We start from the raw sequence: 9,683 nt of genomic DNA, 5'->3' as shown, positions 1-9,683 counted from the left end.
TATGTATGACTGGTGTGTACAACTTTGATATTTTATGTTTTGTTCATCAATTTTGAAAGACAAATATTGATGGGGGAAGGAGGTGGTTTTCAGAAGTACTACTCTCTGTACAAATTTAAAAATGTTGACATTTTTGACGTTCTCTAACAATGTACATACAATGTACAATGATTGATACACGCATACACTGTCTGTGATAGTTTTTCTCAGTCTGTATTTGGTGGCCTTTCTCTATTTAGTGCTTTCACATAATCCATTGTTGTTCATAGATTGTTGTGACTTTGATGACTGACAGTGCTGTATCGAAAAATCAAACCTTTTTTTTCAGATATTTGAGAATAAAATGTAAAAAAAAGTATTTGAAATAAAGAAATTAATCATGTACAATCTCTCTGTGGCAAGATATGTATTTCCTTTAGATTTTTATTTTCTTATCTTTAAGAACTAAAACAAAGGTCAATTGATAGTCGGTGTGTTAATTTAGACCCCTTTTGAGCTGCCATCTCAGGTTAACTTTACCCTGATTAGAAGCTTTATATCTCAATTGGGCTATAACTCACCTGATCAGGATCGCTGTATTCCAATTGGGATTTATCCATACCATGGTTCGAATCATCATATGCTAATTGAGATATAACTCCTCCTGATTGGACCACGTTTATCCCAATTGGGATATATCTATACCCTTGGAATCTTCCTAGCCAAATTTGGATATAACTGATTGGAATCCCAATTGGGATACATGTATATCTATACCCTGATTGGAATTGTCCTATTCCACTTGGGATATATCCACACCCTGATTAGGTAGCCTCTTATCCCATTTGGGATATAACTGTTAGAAGCTTACTATCTCAATTGGGATATGAATCCACTTGATTGGAAGATTTTTTATCCCAATTGAGATATAACTCGACCCTGATTGGAAACTTCCTTTCCCAATTGGGATATAGCTTTACCCTGCTTGGAATCCCTGTATCCCAATCAGGATAAAGGTAATACTATCACAATACAGTTACCAAAGCTGGATATCATGCTGTATCTATGCTATAGGAAATTTGCATAAAGAAATTCTGTAAATTTTATTTGTGCAAACTGGTAAAACTTATAAGTTGGAGTAAGTATGAAATCTTTTTCTCTGTAAAAGCTGTTATGATATGAGAGGAAAAAAAACTACCAAAGTTTGTTTGCGTCAAAGAGTCCACAGAGATGAAATATACAAATCAAACACCTGTAGTCCAATACGAGAATTTTGATCACATGAAATATGACAAAGTTTTGTACTGTGCAACAGGAAATTCATTACACGTCAGGCCACAGAGCAGATATGTATTTTTCAATAATTTTCAGATTCATGTGTATAAAAGATAATGTAGAATATCAAATATCTATTGAATAAAAAAATTGTATAGGAATTGTACAAACTTTATTGTAATTATTACGCCAGTATAGCTCAACCTTTGTTGTGGAAAATCTATACATTTTGAATTTTTATGAGATGCAGTATTTGATGAAGTAATTTTGTTGTTTTTTTGATAGATTTTTCAAGCTTTAGCAATTTTTTTTGGTCATGTATTTGTGTTTGCTGTTTCTCTTTACTTCAATCAGTGGGCATCTGCTTTAAATACTTTTGTAATGTACTTTTGTCAAACATTTTTCTAAACCATGCTAATCATGGCATTTTGTCTCTGCCCAAAAGTTTGCTCACCTGTTAACAAGATTCTGACATCATTCGGTGATCTGCTTTCAGAGAGTTTTTTCAATTAAGTGTGCTTCTAAAAGATTGATATTGGTCAAGTCATTAATAAAAATGCATAGAAGAGACAATGTTGAAATGATTGGCTGATTGTGTATTTTTTTTTCTCAGACTGATATGTCAAAGTTTTGCACCAAAAAGAAAGTTTCCCATCAGGAAAAAAAAATAGAGACTGAAGTCAAATTTGGTGATAAATTCTTAAAAAGGCTGACGTGGCCATTTGAAATGCTTAGTGCTAGTACATTATCAATTTTGTATTTATTCCAACTCCTTCGTAATTAGAATATTGGCAAGATAGGATTGGCAAAAACTGGTTTTCTTGTTTTCAATGTGTGCCTAAAACTGTTCCAACAGTCTCAGTAACCAATGTTACACAATAGCTTTAACAACATTTTATGTTTCAGTTTTGGTCTGTCCCCAAAAAAATAATTGTGCAATTTGTCTCTCTTTTCAAATTTGAGTATTAATTAAGAGTGTAAAGGAAAAAGGTGAATTAATATGAAACATGTTTTCATCGTTTGTATGTGCCCTTACAAGTGTCACTAAAACATGTAATTATTTTGATTTTTTCACAGTAAAATGTCTTGGAACTGCTCATGTAGCTGAAGCAGTTTCAACACACCTAAAAAAAATTGAAAAAAGGAAAGGAAAGTTTGACATTTCTGGTATTAAATTTGAAGGTGATTCCAAATATCGCATTTGCAGGAAATATGAACCGGGCTGAAGTCAAATGGAAAAGCAGTAAGTGTAGTGAAAAGTACCTTGATTGTTCTTCCCTTACTCATATTTCCAAACCAACATTTAAAAAAAGATATAATTATCCAACAGGGCTGTACATCTTCAATCTATGCTTCTTCTACTATTATGTGCTGCTTGTTTAATTATTTCCTTGAACCTCCAAAATAGTCTGGCTACTTTAATTGTTTGGCACTTAATACACACCCTCTGTTTATGCTAAAGTCGGGGCGTGTGCAGACTTTACATTGGAAGTCTTATCATTTACATATTTCACTTTACATTCAAGTCAATTGCTTCAATGTTTTTTTTTGTGACTTGATGTTAGATTTCATCTGAAGCGAAACAAAATCCCTGTCAATCAAACTGCTCTGGTCAAATAAGGGTCAACGATTGCCATGGTGACTGTTGCTATGGTCAGGCACCTCGGGCAGTGTCCTTTTATGGTGTATACTTTTTAACTTCAGGATCAAATTTCATAAAGCTGCTCGGCTAAACGTAGTGCTTCAGGACGTTTAGCAGGGTTAGCATAAATTTGCCTGGTAACAGCCAAAAACGATGCATGGTTTTTCGGCTGGTAATCTGTTTCCAGATTTCAGTTCTGTGCGGCTTAATGAAAGTAGTTCTTGATTGGATTGTAGGCCTACGTTGCTTGTAGTTGTCCAAGAAAACGAACTTCACCTTTTTCAGTGCTGGTACAATCCTATAGCACAACTTGCTGCTCTTTGCGTACGAGTAACTTTTAAAAACTAATTGCTCTGCTGTGTGTAAATATATTATACCTCCTGCAAATATGTTTTTAAAGTGACGTGGCCAATATGAATTGTCCATTTTATTTGGCAACATTTGTAGATATTTAAGCCAGATTAAATGGCTTTATTAGAGACTTGTTTATTTAGAGAGAATTTATGTATTGTAAAGCAGAATAAAAAAGATTGGAGAAAAAAAACAGAAAGAAAAAAAATCAGATAATGAAAAAAAAAAAAAAAAAAAAAAAAGGGGGAAATAATGAGGATCTTTATATTACTTGTTATTGTTCTAAAAAGAGGCACTTTAGTACGTTATTGTAATGGTGTGTAATATTGTTCAAAAGAACAAAAAAAAATATGAGAAAAACTTATTATGTAATTAGTTGACAGTATTTCACCAAAACATGTGCTAAAAGAGTTACCTAAAAAAAACTTATAAATACAATGCTTTGTATTCTGGCTCACATGAAGACATTTATTCCTTTATTTTTTAAACAAAAATTGGTAGTTTTAGGGTGTAGCATCTGGAATGTGTGTATTAATTAAATAACAATTTGATATAATTCGCCACTGGGCCCCGAGTCTGGTGGATTGTATATGATGTTTCTTATTTTATTATGTTTTGCTTTTTAAACATTACAAATTAATGTGTATCATAAAACTCCCTGCGTCAGCTGTGTTTTATTTGCTTGTTTTAAGAATGTTTGTTTATTTTTTTTCATATTTTAGTTTGTTTGTGGCCTTGTTTGTTTGTTTGTTTGTTGAAGTTGAGTGTTGTTGTTTGCAGGTACTTAAATGTCAACATGGAGGCCTCCATGATGCAGTTGGTCTATATAATATGCCTGTGAAGAAAACTAATTTCAAGTTTCACTGGCAGAAACTTTCCAAAGACTAAAACAATCATCTACAAACATTTTAAGAAACAAGTGTTTGATGTAATTATAAAGCGGGTCCCATAGTGCTGCCAACACGCGGTCAGGTCAGATGCAGAAGGCTATCAGGATGCTCAACATGTCTGCTGTCCCAGGATAGGTCAGGTCAGGTCAGGTCAAGTCAGGTCACTGAGGTCAGGGTCATGTGGGAACAGCAGTGGTAGTAGACCTTTAGAAGAACCATTCATTTCCAAGCAACAACAAAGAAACAAGAAAGAATGAACAAGGAAAAAATGAAGGAAAAAATGAAGAAAAAAACAAGTAAAGGGGAAGTCATACAAATCAACAATTGGGCCTAAAAATGTTAAGAAGCATAGAAATGAAGAGACCAAACGCAGTCACAAATAAAGAAGGAAAAACGCAGTCACAAATAAAGAAGGAAAAACACAGACACAGGCCGACTTAAACATTACAAAATAAACTTCAACATGGATTAATAGGTCCCCTATATGCTAATACAAAAAAAACTTCATGAACAAAGAAATAAAGACACGGAAACAATTAAGATAGGCCTATAGAGAGTAAAGAATAACATAATATTCAAACAAATAAATCGGAATGGTATATACAAATACAGAGAAACGCAAGAGAAAACAAGGACATACATGTAGGCTTACAGATAGTTCAACACAAAATACACATTTTAGAAATAAAGAAAGAAACATAAATCTGGAAATAAATAAACACAGAACATTAGGAAAACATAAGAATCATAAGGGACCCACCCATGAACTTCTGGAATCTGAAAAGTTCATAAAAGTTAAAAGTGCGCCCTCTTTCATCCATTTTGACTTTTCAGCAGTTTTTTAGCGACTCCAATACAAAGATGGTACCCTGTAAAAGTTGCACACTCTTTCAACGGCAAGACTGGATACCACGTACAAGTAGGGAAAGTCAATCAAACCCACGGGCGCGCATTACATTACAACGTCAACGTTAGAAATGGGTTTGGCACCAGTCCAATGCAGTCAACGTTAAAAACCACCTGCATTATAATAGGCTAAACTTTTCTGACGATTTGGGCTCTCAAAATTTCCCCATTTTGAGAAATTTCAGTGTTGGATACCTCTTGGATGTTTAGGAGGAAGTGATGAATCGTTGGAATCTGTAGTGACTGGGCATCTTTGGTGAATAAATAACGCACAGACTGAAGAGAAGTAGACAGAAGTTTGCAGTCAGTCAAGTGCGGAAAACTGTTCTAAACTTGGTGCTTCGTATTTGCAGGCTATTGCTGGTGGGACAGCGCGTAGGGAGGCAAGCCTGCCGTACATTCCAATTCCTCTGATATTTTCTCGGTTCTCTACAGTTTCTTAAACTGTAAATGCTAGACTGAAGATGGCAAGCACCGAAGATGGTGTGCCCAATGGGCTCAATGGCTCGGCAGATGATGCTGATGGAAGAGTCAGCACGGAGTATGATCGTAAGTCACGAAAAAATGCTGACCTAAAAATTGGATTGTTACTGAAAGATAGGGTATTGTGATATTGATAAAATTTACATTGAACAAACAGTACAGTAGTTAGTAATTAACATTTCTTTTATTATTATTAAAACTTAAATTAGACTTAGAGAATAACAGTTAGAATTATTTATATACTAAGAATGACAAACGGATTGCTAATGCAATGGTGAAATTGATATTGTATTCAAGTAATTTGTTCTATTCAACAATGGACACTTTAAAATTACAGAAACAATTAATAAGTGCAATGTTTACACTTATATTTGTTTTGTTTTCATTTCCTCATTTAAGTTATTCTGCTTAAAGCAAAATTGTCGCTCGGCGGCTCCAGGCCTAGGTATTCTTTTATTAAATAACTCCACCCCAAAATACCCTGAATTGAAAGGTATAGGCTATTCAAATATTAACTTTTTAATCGACAGTCTAAATTGTGAAAAATCCTGTAATCAGTCAGTCTTAAATAATCGGCTTATTATTAAAGTTTTTAAGCAATGTACCCCTTGCACAACGCTTTTTGACCCCAGTGTGTGGGTGCTTTTTGACCCCAGTGTGGTTGCTTTTTGTGTGTGTCGTCACATTCAAGGGGTCCATACAGCATGATATCCTTCTTGATACGTTACAATAATAGTCCTTTCCAATTTTCTACCCCTGGAAAAATCTGAACAATTGTGATTGAATAGTCTTAAATAAAATGACATTTTAAAGCCTACTACACCATGTGTATGATGGTCAGCCCTTGTATTGATAAAATATTCATACTTTTTCCCTGCAAGGACTATCATGCCTGGATCATGGCTACAGGCCGAGTCACACTGCAGCGATAACGAGAACGATAACCATCAAAACGCAAAGAGGACGATTTGTATTGGTTGAATTGCTCCACGCAGAATACGCACACACTCATTCAGCCAATAGAACGCGTTCTCTTTGCACCGTTATAGTTATCGTACTCGCTATTGCTGCGGTGGGACCGGGCCTTAAGCTCTGCAAATTAGTAGAGCTCCCAGATCAGCAGATACTATAACAAGGTCACTCTTTATTTCAAAACTTGACATCTTTTTTGTAATGAGAAAATCACACCTAGTCCGTGGTCTTAGTGAGGTATACCTTTGGGAGTTTTGTGATGTATTACTTGATATGATTCATTCATCTTCAAGGACATGCTTCATTAACCATGCACCTGTTTAACTTGTCTGTGTGTACAGCTTTAATCTAACAATATATACAGGAGCCTAAAATGTATTATGATGTACAGTGGCACACCATGTATCTGGTAAAGGGAAAATTTTACACGGACATTCTCTGGATTAAGTGCAGAGCATTCACACTACATGTATACTTTTCAGGGCTTATAATACCAAAGATTAATTGACCTAAAACTGGCTTAATCCCGGTTAAATTTAACCCTGCCCAGGACTAGGGTTAACCAACTTATCATGTTGCTTCAGTTAAAGGAACACGTTGCCTTGGATCGGACGAGTTGGTCTATGAAAAGCGTATGAAACTGTTTGTTATGAAATGCATATGGTTGGAAAGATGTTTTAAAAGTAGAATATAATGATCCACACAAGTATCAATCAAAATTGCACGGTTTTCCTTTTACGTCGCGAACTAACACGGTCGGCCATCCATAAATGGCCGACCGTGTTTGTCGACGAGTTGATACGAAAACCACGCAATTTCGAGGCATATTTGTGTAGATCATTGTATTCTACTTTTACAACATCTTTCTAACCATATGCATTTCATAACAAACAGTTTCATACGCTTTTCATAGACCAACTCGACCGATCCAAGGCAACGTGTTCCTTTAAGTATCGGGCCTGCATTTGCATTTGACACCATGATCGATTTGTAAACAAACTTTTTCCATGGTAAAAACCATAGAGCAAGGCAGTCTTTACCATAAAGGGTAAACAAACACTTTTAGTGTTTTACTCATTTGGGACAGCTTCCAGCTTTTCTGATTCTTTAATTGGCTCCATCTTCTTTTTCTCTTTTACTTGGACCCCTTTCAAGGGTGAGTGCTCTGGAAATAGTTGCTGTCTGTTATCTCAATTATTAGGAAGTGCTGGAATGTAAAGGAATTCCAATGACTACAAGAGCGCATCAAGAATTTCACTAACTCAAGAAATCCTTGAGGTTCACAAGTTGAATTTAACACATTCTAGCCTGGTGATTTTATTTAGGTTCACAAGTTGAATTTAACACATTCTAGCCTGGTGATTTTGTTTAGGCAAATCATTTTGCACTTGGTCTCGGTTAGAGGGTCTCTGTGATGGAAATAAAATCTTGGACTGGAATATTTGAAGGGCATAATAGCAATGGCAAGGGGAATTATTGGCCGCGGAATTGTGGAAACCTTTCTTTTTCGGTTGGAACTTTTGTTAATTTTTACCAAATTTTTACCAGTATGAAATCTGGTGTGTTCAATTGTTGTACATTGTATATATTCCATACTGGTGGCCCAGTTTGGACTCCCAGTTGCATACAAGACGAGACACACAAAGCAAGACACAGTACAGTCAGTGTGCTTGTTGTACCATACGTGTCTAGTTGAACCTTTTAAAAGTACAATTGCAACCCCACTAGACCTAGAAAGATAATGAGTTCTGAGTGTTGCCCATGGCGATAGTCTTTACCAGTTTGTATCTGGTTAATAGATAATTTTCTGTCTAAATGAAAACATTTATCATGGCCATTGGAAGCCTGAAATACAGGAAATGCCAGCAGTTCTACATGTTCCAGCTGCAGCAACACACGTATTTTTACCTCTTTAAATTTGGTCTATAAACTGACAACTATATTTATTTTTAAAACAAATTTTACATCATAGGCATTCTTTTAAACTAAGTTTGCCAAACATAAAGTGTTTTTCTTTAAATTTCAGGAAAGGAATGACTGTGCTGTGCATGTATTTTTCCCTGACAAGCACTATTTCTCAAAATTAAGTCTTAAAAACTACTTCTAAATGAATGGTTCAGAAGGACTGTGGCCAGAGACCCAAGTTTTGGATACAGTGATACTCCAAGTGAGAATACTGGTCTTTTTGACACTTACCAATGTGTCCAGCGCCTTTAAATAACAAGTTCCATCATCACACCAAAGTCCAAACACTTTGGGGTGGAGTGACATTTGAGAAGAGGTAATTAAAGGAATTGTGCCACATGCTAGCAAAACTACCTCATGCGTCTGTTCAAAACTGAATGTTTGTACAATTTGAAACCATATGGTTTAAACATTGTGAGCAAAATGGCCTGTTTTTATGAAGTGTTTATATTCCATTTTTTTTAGTGTAAATATGTTGTAGTTAGTAAAAGGAGGTAGTAAATATTAGGGTAGAGTCACGTATTCAACCTGACAATGATTTGAACTACAGGAAGTTTATGTTTTCCCCATTGCAGTATACACGTAGGCCTAGTATCCTCAAAAACTGTCTGTTTTGTACACAGTGTAACACCTTCACTGTTCCTGTGTCTACAAAATACAAGGTTAAATCGTGTAGATAATTAAACAATAGTAACATTGACTTAAAGCCATTATACACTTTCGGTAAACAGTATTGTCCAAGTCCCACACTTCGTGTATCACAACTTATATATAAAATAACTATCCTGTGGAAATTTAGGCTCAATCGGACATCGGAGTCGGGAGAAAATAACGGGAAAACCCACTCCTGTTTTCGCGCGTTTCGCCGTGTCATGACATGTGTTTATAACAAATCCGTAATTCTCGTTAACGAGAATTTATATTGTTTTACCGTTTTCTCAAAAAGTAAAGCATTTCATGGACTAATATTTCAAGAGAAGTCTTTCACCATTACCTTCTGTAAACCCTGTAAATTATTTGTAAATCTGTGAACTTTTTTTTTTTTTTCTGTACCGAAAGGGTCCAATGGCTTTAACCAAGTCATGATGTAGTTTGTTTACAATTTCAATGTTAGATTTTCTGGACTATAGTGAGGGTTGTGAAAGATCTGCATTAATGTTTGAGAATTTTAGCCTTAAAAAAAAATAGTGAGAGTCAAGGCTAAATGACAATACAACAGA

At 35.2% G+C, this 9,683-nt stretch overlaps 1 protein-coding gene across 1 annotated transcript in view; it reads left to right on the top strand.

The window, feature by feature from the left end:
• The first annotated feature begins 5,104 nt into the window (after nt 1-5,104).
• LOC139941462 (ras GTPase-activating-like protein IQGAP1) overlaps nt 5,105-9,683 on the top strand; it is a 62,259-nt gene continuing 57,680 nt past the window's right edge. Inside the window, exon 1 of the mRNA XM_071937976.1 lies at nt 5,105-5,592. Coding sequence (XP_071794077.1) covers nt 5,508-5,592 — 85 coding nt within the window. The 5' untranslated portion in view covers nt 5,105-5,507. The remainder of the gene's footprint in view (nt 5,593-9,683) is intronic.

This window comes from Asterias amurensis, chromosome 9 (genome assembly GCF_032118995.1).
Source record: "Asterias amurensis chromosome 9, ASM3211899v1".
NCBI lineage: Eukaryota > Metazoa > Echinodermata > Asteroidea > Forcipulatida > Asteriidae > Asterias > Asterias amurensis.
This window is presented reverse-complemented; position numbering and strand designations above follow the sequence as displayed.